This window comes from Eubalaena glacialis, chromosome 9 (assembly GCF_028564815.1).
Source record: "Eubalaena glacialis isolate mEubGla1 chromosome 9, mEubGla1.1.hap2.+ XY, whole genome shotgun sequence".
NCBI classification, from domain to species: domain Eukaryota; kingdom Metazoa; phylum Chordata; class Mammalia; order Artiodactyla; family Balaenidae; genus Eubalaena; species Eubalaena glacialis.
Genome location: NC_083724.1, coordinates 8,202,621 through 8,222,425, shown reverse-complemented (window position 1 = coordinate 8,222,425; position 19,805 = coordinate 8,202,621). Strand labels below are relative to the sequence as shown.

Sequence of the window (19,805 nt, the reverse complement as noted above, 5' to 3'; positions counted from 1 at the left end):
GAGACGTGCTAGATTTAAAAAATTAATATATAAAAGTCACATATGCCCCTCTGCACTAGCAGCAGTTAGAAGCGTAATTTTTAAAACTACTACTTACAATCGCATCGGAAAATATAAGATACTTGGGAATAAATCTAACAAAAGTTGTATAAGACATCTGTGGAGAAAGCTGTAAAGTTTTGATGAAAGAAAAGAAACACTGAATAAAGGGATGGGCAGGGATGGAATGATCTCTTATAAAGGTACAAATCCTCCCCAAGATTTATACATTCAGTGCAATTCCAGGCGAAGGCCTTTATTTCTGGAATGAGACAAGATGATTTTAAAATTAATTTGGAAGAAAAAAAATCAAAACCAGCTGAGACAATTATGAAGAAAGGGGAGGGACTCACCCTACCAGGTATTACAAAATCATAAACAAATCCATCTGGCAGTACTTCCCTGGTGGCGCAGTGGTTAAGAATCCGCCTGCCAGGCTTCCCTGGTGGCGCAGTGGTTAAGAATCTGCCTGCCAATGCAGGAGACACGGGTTCGAGCCCTGATCCGGGAAGATCCCATATGCCGCGGAGCAACTAAGCCCGTGCGCCACAGCTACTGAGCCTGCGCTCTAGAGCCCGCGAGCCACAGCTGCTGAGCCCGTGTGCCACAACTACTGAAGCCCACGCACCTAGAGCCTATGCTCCCAACAAGAGAAGCCACCACAATGAGAAGCCTGCGCACCACAACGAAGAGTAGCCCCCGCTCGCCACAACCAGAGAAAAGCCCACGTGCAGCAACGAAGACCCAATGCAGCCAAAAATAAAATAAAATAAATTTATTAAGAAAAAGAATCCGCCTGCCAATGCAGGGGACACGGGTTCGAGCCCTGGTCCGGGAAGATCCCACATGCTGTGGAGCTACTGAGCCCGTGCGCCACAACTACCGAGCCTGCGTACCACAACTACTGAAGCCCGTGCGCCTAGAGCCCGTGCTCCACAATAAGAGGAGCCACCATAATGAGAAGGCTGTGCGCAGCAACGAAGACCCAATGCAGCCAAAAATAAATTAATTAATTAATTTTTTAAATGTTAAAAAAAATCCATCTGGCGCAAGGAAGACCCGAAATAGACCAATGGAACAGAAGACAGAGAGCTCAGACACTGTAGATGTGTGGAAACTTGACAGTTTGACAGGTGGCACGAAAAGCCAGTAGGAAACAGACTTCTTAATAAATGATGCTCTCCTGTTTGATGACCTAGGCTGTTATTAGGAAACCTGGCCTTATCTTTGATTTTTTTCCTCATTCTAGATGTGATATTCCTGATCTGTAATGATTATGTGAAATTCAGTAACTTCCTCTTCTTTTACAAGATGCTGGGCATAAATTGTCCTTTTTTTCCCCCATTAGGGTGAAATTGACGCTCATGAAGATAGCTTTAAATCTGCAGATGAGTCTGGACAGGCCCTGCTTGCTGCTGGTCATTACGCCTCAGATGAAGTGAGGGAGAAGGTAAGAGAGGAGAAAGGCTCTTTTACTAAGTCTCCGAAAGCTGTTATCCAGCCTTAAATAGCCAGACGTTGCATTCACCCTGGTGTGCGAGAAAACTTACACAAGAGATTCCGCCTGGAAGCAGCAACTCCAGAGATTTAAAAAGAAGATGTGTGGTGATTGATCAGGGAGAGAAAGTTCCATTTGTTTGGGATACATGCAACACATTTCCTACTTAAAGGGGGCTTTGCAGGGAGCTGAGTCCTGCATTAGTAGTTGGAGCCAAGAGGAAACAAATTTGTATTAAATTATTTGTATGTGTGTGTATAATTCCAGAGTTTCAAAGTATCTTTATGAAGATGCTTGAGGAACATTAGATAATGATATATATTTTTAATATTATAGAGACCAAGAAGAGACATTTCAAAGACACACTTTATTGTCATTAACTTCAGAGCCTAAAAATTAAGCCTAGGGCATTCATGGGTCTAGTCAGCGTATTCTGGGGAGTACCCACTCAATTGACATCTCTCACCTAAGAGCCCCTACTCCATTTATGCTGCCTCACTTTTACATAGATGCCCTTTTTCTTCTACCTAGGGGTTTATTTGCCATTTTTGCCTAACATTATTTGTGATAATGTGGCAATAAATTAATTCTAGATTCATTCGAGCGGGGCCACCCCTCTTAGGTTTAACATAAACTTTCAGCAAGCCACTCAGGATCTGTGGTTTCTTGTGGCTTGGCTGACACGTGCAAGGAAATGTTCTCCTTCCCTTATGCAAATCGGAGCAGAGGCCTGAAGGTTGGCAGAGGGTTGGAAACGGCCAGGGCAGCCTCTGTGTCTGCCCAGCGGCCGTGGGCACTGAGGTTCCCTCCGCCTGCCCCCTCTCCCCCGCAGCTGACCGTCCTGTCCGAGGAGCGGGCCGCGCTGCTGGAGCTGTGGGAGCTGCGGCGGCAGCAGTACGAGCAGTGCATGGACCTGCAGCTCTTCTACCGCGACACCGAGCAGGTGGACAACTGGATGAGCAAACAGGAGGTGACTGGGGACGGGGACCGGCCGCCCGCGCCGCCGCTGCTCAGCTAGCGCGTTCTCTGCGGGGTCACCACTGGCTCCGTTCTGCGATCAGTGGAGGGGTTGCCAGCTTCTGTGGGCTCTGCCAGCACGGTCCTTGCTGCCGAGATTGAAAGGCCCTCAGAAAAGGCCCCAGTTTTTCAGGGGAGTGTGATGGTGTGAAGTTTTCTGTTAAAGAGATTTTGTTTCTTTAGAACATAGCATTATGCGCAATTTAAATCTAATAGAAGCAACAGAAGCTATTGGAAAAAAGTTTCAGTGGAATGTGGAATAAGGATTTCATGCTCTTGTTGGATTAGTTTTAAGGGAATCTGAAGAGACTTCTGGCTTTCTGGGGGAGATTTGAAGGTTTAATAGGCATAGAACTTCTTTCCTTCCTTTTGTCCTTCTGCCAGAATAGCCTTTGCTTTCCAGCCTTAGGAGGTGAAAGGAATCAGACATTATCTCAACACTTTGTTTCCTCTTGTAAGGCGTTCCTGTTGAATGAAGACCTGGGAGATTCCTTGGATAGCGTGGAAGCACTTCTCAAGAAGCACGAGGACTTCGAGAAATCCCTCAGTGCCCAGGAGGAGAAGATTACAGTAAGATCCCTCCTTGCTGTCAGTGCCTTCAAATGATCGTTAGCGTCAGCAGAGGTCTCGTCTCGTTCCAAAAGGTTTCTGAGCAGATTCAGTGAAGGCTCCGGGTGCTTAAAGTCTCACGGTGATGATTGACCACCTTGTTGGAGACACAGCACGACTTCTAGAATGAAGTCATTTTCTTGATGTAAACCTCCAAGTTGAGATTACCTTCCTCTAAAAGTCATTAAGAATTAATGTAAGAGATATTTTCCCATTGAACACAGACCTTAGAAGTAGGAATTGAAAGGCTCTTGACCCATATCTGACTCTGTCAGTTCCTGCTGTGACGTTAGCTGCAGCTAATGTCTCCAGTCCTGAGTGAAGCTAGCGTAACTCTGCCCTCTGACTAAGAACATCAAGCAAAAACTCAACAGTTGAGGGATAAAGGTTGTCATAGCAAACCTCAGAGTGAAAACCTTGACCTGTGTTCAGGTCTAGAGCATTCCGTGCCCTGTTCTGCACTTTCCTCTGGGGGCCAAGCTGTGGAAGAGTCGCTCACCAGTGAAGAACCTTATTCTTCTTCCTAGGCCTTAGACGAGTTTGCCACCAAGCTAATTCAGAACAACCACTATGCGATGGAAGACGTGGCTACTCGCCGAGATGCGGTAAGTGTGCAGCCTCTTTACACGCCTCCTTTCTGTCCGTGGGTGGCCCTTCTGAGCCTGATCTGCTGGGGGGTAAGAGCTGGAGATTCACAGGGGACCTTGCCTTCCAGCTGTTGAGCCGCCGCAACGCCCTTCACGAGAGAGCCATGTATCGCCGGGCCCAGCTGGCTGATTCCTTCCACTTGCAGCAGTTTTTCCGTGACTCTGATGAGCTCAAGAGTTGGGTCAATGAGAAGATGAAAACCGCCACAGACGAAGCTTATAAAGTAATGTCTTGTTAGCATTGCCATGTAGCACCTGGTTAGTAAGCTAAACACAGCACTCACAGATAAATTGTAGCTAAAGAAAGAAATCGGAAATTTCAAAGTACACACTATTTAATGTAAGCTGGCCATTTTATACGTCCCCCTATAAAGATAAGTGTGAGGGTAATGCAGCGTAACTTGATGTCCTTAGGTTCAAGATAGAACCCCCTTCTTCCTTTCCTTGGCAGGACCCATCCAACCTGCAAGGGAAAGTACAGAAGCATCAGGCTTTTGAGGCTGAGCTCTCGGCAAACCAGAGCCGCATTGACGCCCTGGAGAAAGCCGGGCAAAAGCTGATTGACGTCAACCACTATGCCAAGGACGAGGTGGCAGCTCGAATGAATGAGGTCATCAGTTTGTGGAAGAAACTGCTGGAGGCCACGGAACTAAAAGGTGAGAGGAGGTGTGCACGGGGTTACGGGAGGCCGTTTGGGGAATTAAATCTTCCTCCCTCGTTCCGTGTTTTGGGGACATGTGCCACCCAGGCAAGCTGAGCTGGGTGACCTGGGCACTCGGGCTCACTTCCTGGGTAGGAGTCACCTGCCGTGGGTTCCTGATGCTTTGCTGATTTGATGAATGTGGTTGAGCGTGCTGGTCGGGGAGGGCAGGGAGCCTGAGTGAGAAGAGGATGATTTGGTCGTTGGGCCTGACTGAATTGGGCCTCGTCACTGAAAGTCAGAGCTCAGCCGTGAGCCAAGGGCACTTAACCATTCGCCAGCCCCTATCCCATGGGGGTGAGAAGGCTTCTTAAACGACTTCCAATTCAGCATCTAAAAGGTAGAGCAGAGGCTGCGGTTTTTCGTTACCCTCTTGATAGCAGTGAAGCTGTAACTGAAACCCTGCCCCGTGGTCCTTCTGTGAGGTGCCGTTGTTTGAGAGCAGCGCTGGCAGAAGGATAGTGTTAACTAATGAAATCAAACTTGCCTCCTTGACTAGGAATAAAGCTCCGCGAGGCTAACCAGCAGCAGCAGTTTAATCGCAACGTTGAGGACATCGAGCTGTGGCTGTACGAAGTGGAGGGTCACCTGGCTTCGGACGATTACGGCAAAGACCTTACCAATGTCCAGAACCTCCAGAAGAAGCACGCCCTGCTGGAGGCCGATGTGGCAGCACACCAGGTACGGTGACCTGGGCGCGGCTTTTGGGCCACTGAGCACAGGAGGGAGAGTGGCCAGTCAGTCAAGACCCGCTGGTGTGGGGAGGGATGAAGTGTGTTGATTTTCTTAGAGAACCATGTATGCGCCATATGCTTCTGTTCAAATTAGACTGCCTTCCCTCGGACCTTTCTGGGATCCCAGAATGAGGGGGAACAATGGCAGAAAGAATGCTCTCGGGTATGGGAAAAGAACTGTGTTATACTTTCTCGGTATGTGAGCAAACCACACCTGAAGTAATGAAGTCAGCCTAGAAATGTCCAGAACATAGTTGCCCCACGCTGGGCCAGGCTTTCAAGACTCTGTCCTACCCGTTCCCAGGATCGAATCGATGGCATCACCATCCAGGCCCGCCAGTTCCAGGATGCTGGCCACTTTGATGCTGAAAACATCAAGAAGAAGCAGGAAGCCCTGGTGGCTCGCTATGAGGCTCTCAAGGAGCCCATGATTGCCCGGAAGCAGAAGCTGGCTGATTCTCTGCGTTTGCAGCAGCTCTTCCGTGATGTCGAGGATGAGGAGACATGGATTCGAGAGAAAGAACCCATTGCTGCATCCACCAACAGAGGTCAGCCTCCCGCCATCAGATGGGAATCCAGTTGGGAAAGGGCTCTACCCTTATGGCAGGAAGGGGACCAGTGTCAGAATGAGCAAGGTCAAGTTTAAGTTGAACTGGAAGTTTAGGTAAACCGTGGTGGAAGCTACGTGACAGTAGTGCTGCCTCTTCTCTTGATGGCTTGGGTGACTTGGGAGTGGTTTCTCTTTCAGGTAAAGATTTAATTGGAGTCCAGAATCTGCTAAAGAAACACCAAGCCCTACAAGCAGAGATTGCCGGACACGAGCCCCGCATCAAAGCAGTTACACAGAAGGGGAACGCCATGGTGGATGAAGGTGAGTGTCGTCGGAAAAGTGGCTTCACTCTCATTCCTCACGACGCTCTTCTTGGAAGGCTGAGTGCGTGGACCCGAGTCAGGCTGGGCTGTAGGGTTGAAGACAGTCCCCACTCTCTCCTGAGTATGACTTTGACTTGCCCATAACCTCTCTGAGCCGAACTTGTTACCTGTGAGGTGGGAATGATATCACCTGCTCCCACAGTTGTGAGGATTAAACGAGGTCAGATACTGAGGAGCCTGAGACAGTGCCCGGCAAGTGTGAGGCTCCGTGACTGAGAGTTGGGGGAGTGGGGGCTGTTATTTTTATTGTTTCTTTATGATCACATCACTGATGCCAACTAGGGATACCTGCTTCGTAGAGTCTAGATAGACTTCATGGTTTGAGGAGGCAGAAGACAAGCAGATCTGTTGGGCTGGAACCTGGGCCTCTCATAAAACTGAAAATATGAAGGGGCCTGGCTCCCCAGGATGTAGTGTCGTAGGTGCTGTGAGCGCACAGAGGACGTTTTGTCCTGCCGCAACGTGTCCGCGTGCTTCTCGTCCTTCCTCCCCTGCCCGCCTCGCAGGCCATTTTGCTGCAGAGGACGTGAAGGCCAAGCTCCACGAGCTGAACCAGAAGTGGGAGTCGCTGAAATCCAAGGCCTCCCAGCGGCGGCAGGACCTGGAGGACTCGCTGCAGGCCCAGCAGTACTTCGCCGACGCCAACGAGGCCGAGTCGTGGATGCGGGAGAAGGAGCCCATCGTAGGCAGCACCGACTACGGGAAGGACGAGGACTCGGCTGAGGTGACGCGAGCTGGGGGCTGCCGGGCTCAGGCTGGAGGCCGGTTAGGAGAACCACCACGTGGAAGGTGCAGCCTCATGGTGGTCGCTCTTCAAAGTGTTTCAGCGTCTCCTTTCCCTTTTTACTACGGAAATTCAGTCATACTTAAAGAAGAGAGGAGACGGCCTTTCACCATCAGCCGTGACCATTTCTCCATTCTTGTTTCATCTTTTCTCCCCTATCTGCGTACACATACATACATAAACACAGTTCTTTGTTAGTCATCTTTTTTCAGTGGACCCCTTAAATTTTATTCATAAAGGTCTAGGTGTAGCCGTGTGCCTACCTCTTCTCTTGCCAGTCTTCACAAAAACCACAGTGAGCTGAATATTGACACGACCTGAGATGGTTTTTGGAAGTGGCGGTAGAGGAAAATGGAGAAGCACCGAGTGTGGTGGGGAACGGGGTTCCCTGGAGGAGGGAGCTGCCACTTGTTGGGAATGTTTATTTCTTAGGATGGGGGTGGATCCGCTGTACATGTGATGTTGTTCTTTATGTCCCTTCATGTGTTTCAGGGGTTGCATAGTTAAGCATGTAAAGGCAGGCTGAAAAGATTATAATAGAAATCACAGTATTTCCTCCAAATTAAATGTTTATCAAAAAGGGGGAGAGAGTGGAGGACTGATCAGGTCGCCGGGTAACTAAACAGATTTCAGAGGCAGGTGGCGTGTGGGAGAGGCAGCGGGGCGGCTCTGGCTTCTTGCTCAGGGTCGCCGTGTGTTATTTTGGTTCCAGGCTCTGCTAAAGAAACACGAGGCTTTGATGTCGGATCTCAGCGCTTATGGCAGCAGCATCCAGGCTCTGCGAGAGCAGGCCCAGTCGTGCCGGGTGAGTGTGGCTTCCGTTCAGCAGCTGCGAGTTCCCTGGGGGCTGGGGGGCCAGGGAAGATGAAGGAGCCAGATGCGGCCAGCAAGTGTCACGGTCATAGGTGATGTTCTTGTGACCTTAAAGATCCCAGACAGCTGAACTTCCTGAATCAGATTTTGTTGGTAGCTTCAGAGAAGAACTCTCACAAAGGTGTGTTTGGTAAATTTGGGACAGCTGTGGAAGTTGGAATCTGCCATGGGCTTAGGTGGCACACCGGGGACATCCTATAACTTTGTTTGCCCTTCCTTTGGATTTTTAGCAACAAGTGGCCCCTATGGATGACGAGACCGGGAAGGAGCTGGTCTTGGCGCTCTACGACTATCAGGAGAAGAGTCCTCGAGAGGTCACCATGAAGAAAGGAGATATCCTCACCTTACTCAACAGCACCAACAAGGCAAGCGCAGAAAGAAGCTGTGTGTTGGTCTCCATCAGCACCGCCAGTTTCGCTCAGTTGGGTGTCTTGGGAGTGTGTCTTTCCAGGATGAGGCTGGTTTCGAATTTGAAGACTTTAGTTCCCTGGTGCACCTCCCACTTCATACAGGTTTATCCTGTTCTGCCTGTGATCAGGATGACCAGTCTTGTTTCCTTGAATACCTGGAAGCTAGTGTAATGACCCACCCTCTCAAGGGTAGCTTTTTTCACCATTGAAAAAAATTCCACGTGGAATTTTTTTCTCTCTTGAACCAAAGTCTGCTCCTCTGTAGCTTGTACCTGTTGGTTCTAGACTGTACGACTACAGCAGACAGTTGAAGATGGCGCCAACGTCACCCCATAGGCTCCGTCTTCTCAGAGTTAAATGCCGCCTGGTTCATCAGCGTTTCTCGCCTGACACGTTCTGGTTTGGCAGTGTCCTTGGAGTGAGGCCATGGTCCTCCACGTGTCATAGGACTGATGCCCAAAGAGCCTGCCTCCCCTCTTGGTCTAGGCTAGGCAAGTGTCCCCGGCCCGGCCGTCGTCAAGAACCTCTTATTCCCACACCCTCAACTTACCCCAGTCGTGGGAGTTTGAGAAAACCTGACTGGTGTCTTTATGTTGACTCTCACCCTCAACTAACCATCCGGGCTGACTGATTTACTCAACAGCAGCCTCATCCAGTAGAACCTTCTGCGGTGGTGGATGTTTTATGTCTGTGTTGGCCCCACAGTAGCTGCTAACCGCGGGTGGTTGGGAAGTACTTCACAAGTGGCAAGTGCAGCTGCGTTTTTATTTAATTTCACTGAACTTACTTAAGCGTGGCTCATGGCTGCAGTATCAGCACAGTTGCAGGGCGTCTTCGCGAAGAGAAGGCTGGCCTTCCTGCCCCGAGTCATCGGGGCTGCACTCGTGACCCTCTGCATACTTGGCACGTCAGGGGATTCTCTTGACTTGATTAGAGCTTTCTTTTGTATGCACACAGGCCTCCTTGGATCCTTCCTTCCTCAGGGGAGGAATTGGCTTTCAAGTCTCTCTTTTTTTCCCCTTAGGACTGGTGGAAAGTGGAGGTGAACGACCGTCAGGGTTTCGTGCCGGCCGCGTACGTGAAGAAGCTGGACCCTGCGCAGTCGGCCTCCCGGGAGAACCTCCTGGAGGAGCAGGGCAGCATCGCGCTGCGGCAGGAGCAGATCGACAACCAGTAAGGGCCTCGCCGTCGGGCACGAAGGGCCCAGCGCTGCCTGGGGCTTAGTCTGCGTCACGCATGGGCTGAGGTTTAGGCAGCGTCCTGAGGCTCCAGAGCAAAGGCTCTCATGATGCCTGTCTGCACTCAAGGACACACTCTTCCTGCCTTTCCCAAGTCACTTCTAACCCACACAACTCTGTTGGAACCTAAAATCCCTGACCCGTACCTTTATTTTCCTTTGTTTTGTTGTCTTCCCCTGCATTGGCAAGTTTCTTTTCCTAGACATTTGCTAATTATTACCATCTCAGTCTTTGTCCTCCGGGTCAGGAGATGCTCTTGAAATTGGGTTTTTAGCTGTTCCACACCCCTCCTGCTCTGCCCTTTGTAAAAGGCCGCGTAGAGAGCATCTCTGTCTATCATGACTGTGCTCTGAGAATGGAGTGTATTTTTTATGAAACGGCTCTGTCCTCTTGCCTGTAGCTAAGCCCCCGTAAAGACCTATGTCCCTCATTTAGGGCATATGTTACTCTGCTAACGAAATCAAAAGCTTTAGACACTTGGGAGAGATCCAGAAAATACATCCTCACTAGAGTTTAGAATAATAGGACTTTTCTGACCCTGATGATCCCCGCGAAGATCGGTTATTTGTACACTTAATTAGACGTTTTCTGTTACTGTTAAGACAAGAATGAGAGGTTTTGGCCTGGATCATAAATACGAGAGCAAAAAAGTGGACCAGATATCTGACTACAGTTGCGTGTTAGCCCTCAGGAAAATCTCTTCCTCGGGGTGGTCACTGTATCCCCTGGCCTGGCTCTGCGAAGTGACCAGTGTTTCTAGCACAGGAACATTTACTGCCTTAAGCGTGGCAGACGTCAGGAAAATGAAGGTGAACTAACCCTCTAATTTAATTTGATTTTCCTGCTCTTTCCTTACTGTGATTTTACTCCCGGCCTGGCCTGCTTCCAAGAGCTCTTGAGTGACTCCCTAATTTTCCCCACTCAAAGCATCCGCCGTCACAGCACCCATTGGAGCCACCGCCTTCCGTCCCCGTGGATTAACCCCTAATCCCTGCGTGCTTTTGCTGTGCCCCTCTGTGCAGGACGCGCGTAACTAAGGAGGCCGGCAGCGTGTCTCTGCGTATGAAACAGGTGGAAGAACTGTGAGTAGGCCGGAAGCTCTGCCGAGCACCGCCCTTGGCTCCCCGTCCATCCTCCCGCTGCCGCTTCTCTTGAAGGCGCTCGTGGGTCCAGGAAGGCGAGGTGGCGGGAGGGGCCCGTCTCTGGCAGCAGCTTTCGCTCACAAGGGAAGGGGTTTGGGTGAAGCTGTGTCAGCTGTGGCCGCTTCTCTCGTTGGTTGCTTCTGTGCAGCTGTGCGTTCAGAGTGTTGTTGGTTCCCCTGCTGGTGGCTTTTGTGCTGGGCCAGCCACTCTCAGCAGACCTGGAGGCCGGTGATGCCGTCGTCCTCCTCAGTAGGCAGGAAACCACATGCCTCGTAAAGTGCTCTGGTACTTGGTAATTCGTTCCTTTTTTATTTCACTTTTGGAAGCTTAGACTGGATTCTAGATTTTTTTTTTTTGACTTTTAACTCAGTTGTACTAAGTTTGTCATTTTCACATCTCTAAAGATACTAGGAGTTCAGTCTTTTGTATTTTAGTTCCCAAGGGTGAGAGTGTCATTTGAGTCTTCATAAGAAATGTTCAGCTAATGAAAAGTGATTTATGTGATTTCTCCTTCTGAAGTGGCCAAAACTTTCTGAGAAATAAATGTATTATTTTAGAAACAGTAGAAATTTCCTACTGTTCCGGAGATACTAAAATCCTGCATGAGGCTATTTAAGATAGCTCAGCATACCTTCCCCCACCGCCTGGAGGCTGCTGGCAGAATCATACGACAGGAGAACAAGCCCTCTGTATACATTATGCACAGCAAGTTCATCTCATCTCGCAGCTGTAGTCGCATGGAGCCTGTGGTGGTGTGCCAAACGCTTGGTTTCGGTCCTTTGTGGTTGTGATGTCAGTGCGCACGTGGCTGGGCATGAGTGTGCCGGGCCACCCAGCCACCCAGTTGTGAACAGTGCAGTGTGTGCTTGTCCCTGAGGCTGTCTGTGGGTGCTCGGGGTCTTCGTCTGCCTTCCGATACTTTGTCACCAGGGCATCATCGTTACCGACTCACAGCCTGGGACCCACATCTTGGAGACAGCTGGTAGTTTGCCACCGTAGGAAGCTAACTGTGTCCCCTGCTCCCTCTTGTCACCCTCTCGAATTACATCAGGTACCATTCTTTGCTGGAACTGGGGGAGAAGCGTAAAGGCATGTTGGAGAAGAGTTGTAAGAAGTTTATGCTGTTCCGTGAAGCGAATGAGCTACAGCAGTGGATCAACGAGAAGGAAGCGGCCCTGACGAACGAGGAGGTCGGCGCAGACTTGGAGCAGGTCGAAGTGCTGCAGAAGAAGTTCGATGACTTCCAGAAGGTACGGAGAGTTGTTCAGAGACTTGGTTCTCTTGATTTTTGACTGCGGATTACCAGAATGAAAATTCAGAGATTATATTTCTTCATCTCTGTAGCCATTTTTAAACGCGTTTAATCGAAACTTTTCTCACACCAGTTCAGTTTTGAGGAAATACATGCAGTTTTTTCTACATGTTGTTTTAAGAACTTTCCTAAACCTAACATACAAACGTGTAAAAGTAGTTTTTCTAATTGGGGTTAAATTCACGTAACATAGAGTTAACCATTTTAAAGGGTACAATTCAGAAACATTTAGTTCATTCAAAGTGTTGCACTACCATCCCCTCTGTCTAAAACATTTTTTATCACTTTAAAGGAGACCACAGACCCATTAAGCAGCCACTCCTTATCCCCCTCTCCCCTCCCCCCCAGCACCTGGCAGCCACCGAGCTGCTTCTTGTCTCTGGATTTATGTATTCTGGACATTTCCTATAAATGGAATCATAGATCATGTATTTTATGACTAACAGCTTTCACGGAGCATAACGTTGTCAAGGGTCATCCTTGTAGATGGATCAGTGATCCGTTAACTGTTTATGGCTAATGCTCCGTGGTGTGTATATACCACATCTTGTTTATCCATTCCTCAGTTTAAAAGTATTCTTGGGACTTCCCTGGCGGTCCAGTGGTTAAGACTCTGCACTCCCAATGCAGGGGGTGTGGGTTCAATCCCCAGTCAGGGAACTAAGACCCCCGCATGTCGCACGGTATGGCCAAATAAAAAAGTATTCTTATAACCAATTCAGATGGGTGGGGGGCTTTTCTCCCAGAGTGGCTAGCATTAAAATTTCATCACAGTTTTAACATGTGTCCTGTCCCCCACAAAGAAAGGTTTTTAAAAAATCTCCAACCAGAATAATGGACTTTTAAAAAAAATTTATTTATTTATTTATTTATGGCTGCGTTGGGTCATCATTGTTGCGCGTGGGCTTTTCTCTAGTTGCGGCGAGCAGGGGCTACTCTTCGTTGTGGTGCGTGGGCTTCTCATTGCGGTGGCTTCTCTTGTTCCGGAGCACGGGCTCTAGGTGTGTGGGCTTCAGTAGTTGTGGCACACGGGCTCAGTAGTTACGGCTTGCGGGCTTAGTTGCTCCGCGACATGTGGGATCTTCCCGGACCAGGGCTTCAACCCGTGTCCCCTGCATTGGCAGGCGGATTCTTAACCACCTCACCATCAGGGAAGTCCCAGTAATGGATTATTATTAACTATAGGTAGTTCAGTAAACAAGAGACAGACCATCTCCAATGTCGTGTTGTTTTCTTACTTCCTTGATAGCGACAATCAGGATTTTCTGATTTAGGTGACCGTCAAGGAGTAGAAAAACTATTTATAAGATACCTATTGGACAGAAATTTATATATTCAAACCATAGTTTATGAGTATCTGTTGCTCTTCTTTGAATTGCTGTTGTGGGTTTTAGTTATTATGTCTTTTTCTTTGAAGGATCTCAAGGCCAATGAGTCACGGCTGAAGGACATTAACAAGGTGGCTGAAGACCTGGAGTCCGAAGGTCTGATGGCAGAGGAGGTGCAAGCAGTGCAGCAGCAGGTGGGGGTCTGGCCCCTGCACGGTGTCTGTTAAGGAGGCAGCTTGGCTCCCCCTTCATCCTACGTAGCCCAGCACGCGTGCTCCGTAGCACAGAGTGTGGCCAGGGCACAGGTTCTCTGTGTGACCTGCACTGTCTTGGTTACCTTTGACGGGAGGGAAAAACAGCTCTCCTCCTTAATGCCCATTAAATATTGTGGAAGTTGTTGAATGTTTCTTTAGCCCTTAACTAGTAATAAGTTCATGCATTTCCTTAAGTAAAGAAAAGGTATTGCATAGAAACACTTGGTCTCTCTATAGACTTTAAGAAGCTCCTCTGGCCAGTCAGGCTGCCTGTCTTTTTGTACTTCTCTCCCGTGTCTCCAGGTTTGACATGACAGTGATGAGTGTAACTTAGAAGTGTGTATTTCCTCTAATAATCGAACTGGTTTTCTTCTCTGCTTGTAGGAGGTGTATGGCGCGATGCCCAGGGTAAGTGTCCAGTGCCCCGTGTGGAACTTGAACTTGAGAAGGATTAGATCTTGGGAAGAGTATAAAGTCAAGAGCCTCATAAGGATTTCTGTTCTTGAACCTCAAGAGATGCCTTTTGTGTGTAAAAATCTGTGGAAAAGAAATAGCAGAAGTTGGTCTCTATTTGCCATCCTCCAAAGATCAAAAGAGTTTTTCTCTGTTCAGTTACCTAGAACTTTTTCCACAGCAGTTCTTTAGGTTTGTTTATCCCTCTTCAAAGAATCCTCTGAATATGACATAAAGAAAAGCTGGACATTTTATTAAATTTCCTCATTGTCTCCGTTTCTCCTACTGCATTAAAAAAGGAAGAACTTTTCTCTCCTGTTTGTTTGCTTCGTTTCCCTCGAGCAGCCTTGCAGTTCGCTGCCAGCCAGTGTTGAGTTCTGAGTCACAGAGGGAATTGCTGTTCCAGCTGATTTCTCTGTGAACTTCCTGTCATCCAGAGGGAAGGCTGGGGCTGCTTTCTTTTGTGCACAGTTGCTTGGCTGCCTAAATGCCTCCTTTTTCTTTGAATAGGATGAAACTGATTCCAAGACGGCTTCCCCGTGGAAGGTAAGAGCTTCTTTGCAAATTATTATTTCCAAAGGTTTTCCAGGAACAGAAATACTTTACGTCCTTTTCTGGCGTGCCTGTTTTCTGAGTATTTAGGCCTGTCTGAGCCTGTGGTTGTTTCTGGACTTGTTTGGCCTGGTGTCGTTCTGACCCTGGTGTTGTATTCTTGGAATCTGTCATGCCTTGAAATGTGATGCTTAATACACAGAAGCAAAATGTCTCCCTGCAGATGCTCAGCACAAATTCAGTTAGGTCAAGTTTATCATGCACCGTCGCTACCAGGGTATACAGTTGGCCCTCCACATCCGTGGGTCCACATCCTTGGATTCAACCAACCAACAATTGAAAATACTAGCATCCGATCCATGGTTGGTCGAATCCAAGGATGCAGAACCCGCCCATACAGGGCGCCGCCTCCAAGGGTCTTGAGCATCTGTGGATTTTAGTACCTCGGGGGGTCCTGGGATCATTCCCTCTCGGGTACCAAGGTTACAGGGGTGACTGCAGTTCACAGAGGTCACACTGCATCGTCAGGCATGGTCCCACCAATAGGACTACAGCCCAAAAGGACACATGAAGTGAGGATGAAAAGGAGCGTAAACTCCACTCATCGTCTGCCTGACCCGCTTTCTCCCGTGGCCTAAGAAAGGCTTGAGAGAAGGTCCACATCCTGACGAGACACATAAAGGGGGGACACCAGATATTTACCAGCTTCAGTGGACATTATTCCAGAGAGATCCAGGGGTGGTGCTTGACCAGGGTGGGCATAACTTCCAGGAGGACCGGGGATAAGCTTTTTCATGTGAAGCGTTTATAGCCATGATTATGGAACTAGTTGCCTAAATGCCAATTCTAGCATCTTTCCTCCTGACCCAGCTCTTCAGGAATATGCCACTCGAGTTATAGGCAAGTTCGAAAGAGCAGATTTCTACTTTATGAAAGTACACCTTCCTAAAATCTGAAGAAAGCATGAAAACCTAAAAACAAAAAGGCTCCCCACACCGGTCCCTAGGTTGGTACTTCTCAGCCCTGTCATGAGGTCTGACCTGTTGTGAGGACCTAGGCTGAAAGGGGTTTGTTTCTTTGGCCTCCTTATCCCTCCAGGCTCTGACCATTCTGCTTATTAAATAGGCTCCAAATTGGCAGGGAGGGTGCATTTTTCCTTGGATTCCGCTTTCTCCCCTTTTCTCAATCTTAATTTTCGTTGCATAGCAAAATTCAGTCATTGGTGACATGAATGAGCAGCAGCCTTACCTATCTGATCTCCTGCCAGAGTTTTTCTGGTAACAGGTATTTTTTCAGAAATGTATTTCAGATGACTTTACAAACACCAGTCAGTACCTCCTGTTTCTGAAAAGGATTGGAAACAATGGGTGTCTGCTTTCCGAGCCCTGTATGCACCCACACTGGTTGAACATGCCATTGGGTGTGTCACAGGAACATCCTAGGAGCCTAACTTCCCTGCGTCCAAGCTCAGCCCCTCCTTTTCTTTACATACTTGAAGATTACGAGCATCACAGTGCCTGCCAAGTAGGGTTTCTTTCTGATAAAGCTAGGTGGGCTCTGAGATCCCAAGGGGCGTTTGATTTTTAGAAGTGACTACATTGATGAGAAGGAAGCTAACTCGCCAGTGTATTTTCTTTTTCATGTAGTAAGGCGCTTGCCCTTAGTTCAAGGGGGATACTGTTAGAAGGAACCACAGTCCAGTAACCATAAACAGAAATGAAATTAGTGGTGTCCTTGACTATTTAAAGAGTCCCAGCTGCCAGCATTTGTTCAACTAAGTGTGTTTTCTGGACTGTTCTCCTGTAGTAGGGACAAGAAAAAGACACCAATCAGTAGTCTTTGAGCCTTTTTTTTTCCTGTCCAACCAGCCGTTTTAATTGTGGTTTTCACCGCTCTTTTCACTCTTCGAGTAAAATGAATCATTGAGTTGGGTGTGATTGTGCACTTGGGTTTCTGCCTGACTTTCTAGTTGTTGATACTCTCATTGCTGCTCTGCTCAGAAATTTGATAGTATCCTTTTACAATCATTTTGGTGGACATTTGGGACCTAATTAATGGCACTTGCATCTCAGATTTCTCTCTTAATCAGCAGACACTTGATTAGTTTGCTCTTCTGCTTTCCTCCCCACATAGTCTGCTCGCCTGATGGTTCACACCGTGGCCACCTTTAATTCCATCAAGGTAAGAAACCATGGCAGCTTTCCTTGTCTTCCCCGGTCTCCTTCATTGTCTCCTTCTCCTGTCTTCAGCAAGGCTCTTGTCCTAATTAGTTGTATGAACTGTAGCACTTGTTACTCTCCTGGGCCCAAGGGTGTCCTGGCCAGTAGTACTCTCTTAGTGCAGCAGGAGGCTGTGCTCGGCTCGCCTGGTCCTGGCGGTGAGCCTGGTGAGCTTCTTCCCTCACCCCCAGGAGGGCCCGGAGCTGCGAGGAGCGTATTGTCGGAAGGCAGTGACTGCCTTTCTTGCCTCCTTTCTGGACCCCGAGCTGGTTTGTCTCCCCAGTACAAGGTCCTGCAGCTGCGCTGCACTCCTTGGGCTGTTGCTGCCCGGCGATACAGCCGTGCGGGGTGTTGGGGAGCAGTAGACTTGGGGATTTGTCCACTCGGTGGTTGTTAGGAAGCAGTTGCTCTGAGGCAGGCACCAGGCTAGGCGCTGAGAGTGAAGATAAGTCAGCTGCGTCTCTCCTACTGCTTCCGCGGTGATTCCAAGTCAGGTGTTGGTGGAGTGTTCGCGCCGTGGCGTCCAGCGAGCTGTGGCAGGGTCTGACTTTCTGGACTTTTGCTGTCGTGGTGTGCTCAACGACTGAACTAGGAAGCTTGGAAACAGGAAATCATCTGTGCCCCAGCCTTTCCTTTCACGTTAAGCCACCAGTCCTCTGGTTCTGGCCCTTCTCCCAGAGTCTGGTGTGGCTGACGCTTTGCTGCCCTCCCCCAGGAGCTGAACGAACGCTGGCGGTCCCTGCAGCAGCTGGCCGAGGAGCGGAGCCAGCTCCTGGGCAGCGCCCACGAAGTGCAGAGGTTCCACAGGTGAGGGTCGGCCGGGGCTGGCAGGGGAGGAGCAGGCGACAGTTGGGTTCCCGCCGACGGTAACGGCTGGGTCTTGTCGATGGTTGTGCTCTGGCACCTGGTGGACGCTCTCAGTCAGTAATGCTAAGCGGATCAATTTGTGTTCCTTGCTGTTTAGAGCTGTTGGTGGGCCACCGACACATGTGCTGGTGCCAGTGAAATGAAGTTTCCCTACTTGACCTGAGGTTAAGGCAGCCGTACTCAGCACTCATTAACTTGAACGTGTGTCTCACCTACAGAGATGCTGACGAAACCAAAGAGTGGATCGAAGAGAAGAATCAGGCTCTAAACACAGACAATTATGGCCACGACCTGGCCAGTGTCCAAGCCCTGCAGCGCAAGCACGAGGGCTTTGAGAGGGACCTCGCGGCCCTCGGCGACAAGGTGAGAGGATGTGGATGGGGAGCCGCCTTCCTGCGATTCCGCCCGAGGCTGAGCTCCCTCCTTTCCTGCTGCTCACCGCTTTCTTCCCCAGGTGAATTCCCTCGGGGAAACAGCCGAGCGCCTGATCCAGTCCCACCCCGAGTCGGCAGAGGACCTGCAGGAGAAGTGCACCGAGTTGAACCAGGCGTGGAGCAGCCTGGGCAAGCGCGCCGACCAGCGCAAGGCCAAGCTGGGCGATTCCCACGACCTGCAGCGCTTCCTCAGCGACTTCCGGTGAGAAGCCGGCTCGCTGGCTCTGGGCCAGGGGCCTTTCTAGCTGGATTAAATGCATGCCTGCATCTAGCACTTACAAGGCTTAATCCTGGGAATTCCCTGGCGGCCCAGTGGTTAGGACTCGGTACTTTCACTGCTGGGAGTCCGGGTTCAGTCACTGGTTGGGGAACTGAGATCCCACGAGCCACACAGCCAAAAAAAAAAAAAAAAACTTAATCCTGAAGAAAAGCATTTGCGTTTGAAGCTGTAGAAAACTTAACCACAGCTACTGTCTGTAAGAACCTGTTATTCTGTAGGGTGAGAAGATTTTAGTTATAAACCTGTTCATTTTTCCTCTGAGGAATTCTTTTCTTATTATTTCAATAAGACAAACAAGAAGCTTTGAAATACTTTGCCTGGAGTTCTAGCCCCATTCAATAGATTAACTAGATTAACCCTAAATAACCCTCCGAGATAAGAATTATGTAGTTCTCTCTTTTCCTGGGCAGAAGGCCTGCTTGCCAGGTAGCGTAATAGCCATTCCTCTGTGGATCTGGTTTCCAGGGACCTCATGTCTTGGATCAATGGAATCCGAGGGTTGGTGTCCTCAGACGAGCTAGCCAAGGATGTCACCGGAGCCGAGGCCCTGCTGGAACGGCACCAGGTAGGTGGGCCTGCTGAGCAGCAGAGACGTGGTGGCCCTGCCAGGCCGGCAGGACCTTTGCAGCTGACGTGAGAGTGCGCAGCTCCTGCCAGTTACCTAATCCCTTCCCTCCTCTTGGCAGGAACACCGGACGGAAATTGACGCCAGGGCTGGCACTTTCCAGGCCTTCGAGCAGTTTGGGCAGCAGCTGTTGGCTCATGGGCACTACGCCAGCCCCGAGATCAAGGAGAAACTACGTATTCTAGATCAGGAGCGTGCAGACCTGGAGAAGGCCTGGGTGCAGCGCAGGATGATGTTGGATCAGTGCCTTGAGCTGCAGGTGCCCGTGCTGGCCAGTAGCTCCCTGTTTGCCGCGGGGTGTCTGGCCGGGTGTCTGGCCGCCGCAGGCTCTGTCTCCTCACCGGCCTCTCCCCTCCTGCAGCTCTTCCATCGGGACTGCGAGCAGGCCGAGAGCTGGATGGCCGCCCGGGAGGCCTTCCTGAGCACCGAGGACAGGGGCGACTCGCTGGACGGCGTGGAGGCGCTGATCAAGAAACACGAGGACTTCGACAAAGCCATCAACGTCCAGGTGAGGCCTCTGTGCCTTTCCAGGCGGACAGCTTCTGTCTCTCTGTTGGCGTATTCTCCTTTCCCTTCCCAGTGACTAGAGAAAAAAATAGTTATTGTTTGCTTAACTCAGCTGCAGAGCTTTGGTAGCGCCCTCAAATGAAAATACTTGGTGTTGACTACAGAGGAGGCAGCGTGGTCCCCACTGGGTCCAGTGCAGAGCTCCGCAGTCTAGGAAAAGTGACATACGTTAATCGTTTTTTAAACTTTATATATAAATTCTGGCATTTCTGAGGTTTTGTTTGTTTGTTTGAGGCATGCTTTTAAAAATGTTCATATTATCCAATTTGTGTCTTTTTCTATGTTATTTT

The 19,805-nt window shown here is 49.5% G+C and overlaps 1 protein-coding gene across 5 annotated transcripts in view; it reads left to right on the top strand.

The window, feature by feature from the left end:
- SPTAN1 (spectrin alpha, non-erythrocytic 1) overlaps positions 1–19,805 on the top strand; it is a 59,545-nt gene that overhangs the window by 19,709 nt on the left and 20,031 nt on the right. For 2 of the 5 annotated variants that reach the window (XM_061199824.1, XM_061199823.1), the window contains exons 10-34: positions 1,388–1,489; positions 2,370–2,507; positions 3,014–3,124; positions 3,691–3,768; positions 3,879–4,034; positions 4,262–4,466; positions 5,010–5,191; positions 5,549–5,792; positions 5,993–6,115; positions 6,684–6,901; positions 7,674–7,766; positions 8,065–8,199; positions 9,269–9,417; positions 10,505–10,564; positions 11,676–11,874; positions 13,354–13,458; positions 13,903–13,926; positions 14,482–14,517; positions 16,657–16,704; positions 17,458–17,549; positions 17,828–17,972; positions 18,064–18,245; positions 18,789–18,888; positions 19,010–19,207; positions 19,310–19,456. In XM_061199824.1, the coding sequence (XP_061055807.1) occupies positions 1,388–1,489; positions 2,370–2,507; positions 3,014–3,124; positions 3,691–3,768; positions 3,879–4,034; positions 4,262–4,466; positions 5,010–5,191; positions 5,549–5,792; positions 5,993–6,115; positions 6,684–6,901; positions 7,674–7,766; positions 8,065–8,199; positions 9,269–9,417; positions 10,505–10,564; positions 11,676–11,874; positions 13,354–13,458; positions 13,903–13,926; positions 14,482–14,517; positions 16,657–16,704; positions 17,458–17,549; positions 17,828–17,972; positions 18,064–18,245; positions 18,789–18,888; positions 19,010–19,207; positions 19,310–19,456 (3,270 nt within the window). The remainder of the gene's footprint in view (positions 1–1,387; positions 1,490–2,369; positions 2,508–3,013; positions 3,125–3,690; positions 3,769–3,878; positions 4,035–4,261; positions 4,467–5,009; positions 5,192–5,548; positions 5,793–5,992; positions 6,116–6,683; positions 6,902–7,673; positions 7,767–8,064; positions 8,200–9,268; positions 9,418–10,504; positions 10,565–11,675; positions 11,875–13,353; positions 13,459–13,902; positions 13,927–14,481; positions 14,518–16,656; positions 16,705–17,457; positions 17,550–17,827; positions 17,973–18,063; positions 18,246–18,788; positions 18,889–19,009; positions 19,208–19,309; positions 19,457–19,805) is intronic. The other 3 variants (XM_061199827.1, XM_061199826.1, XM_061199825.1) reach the window with 2 other exon arrangements.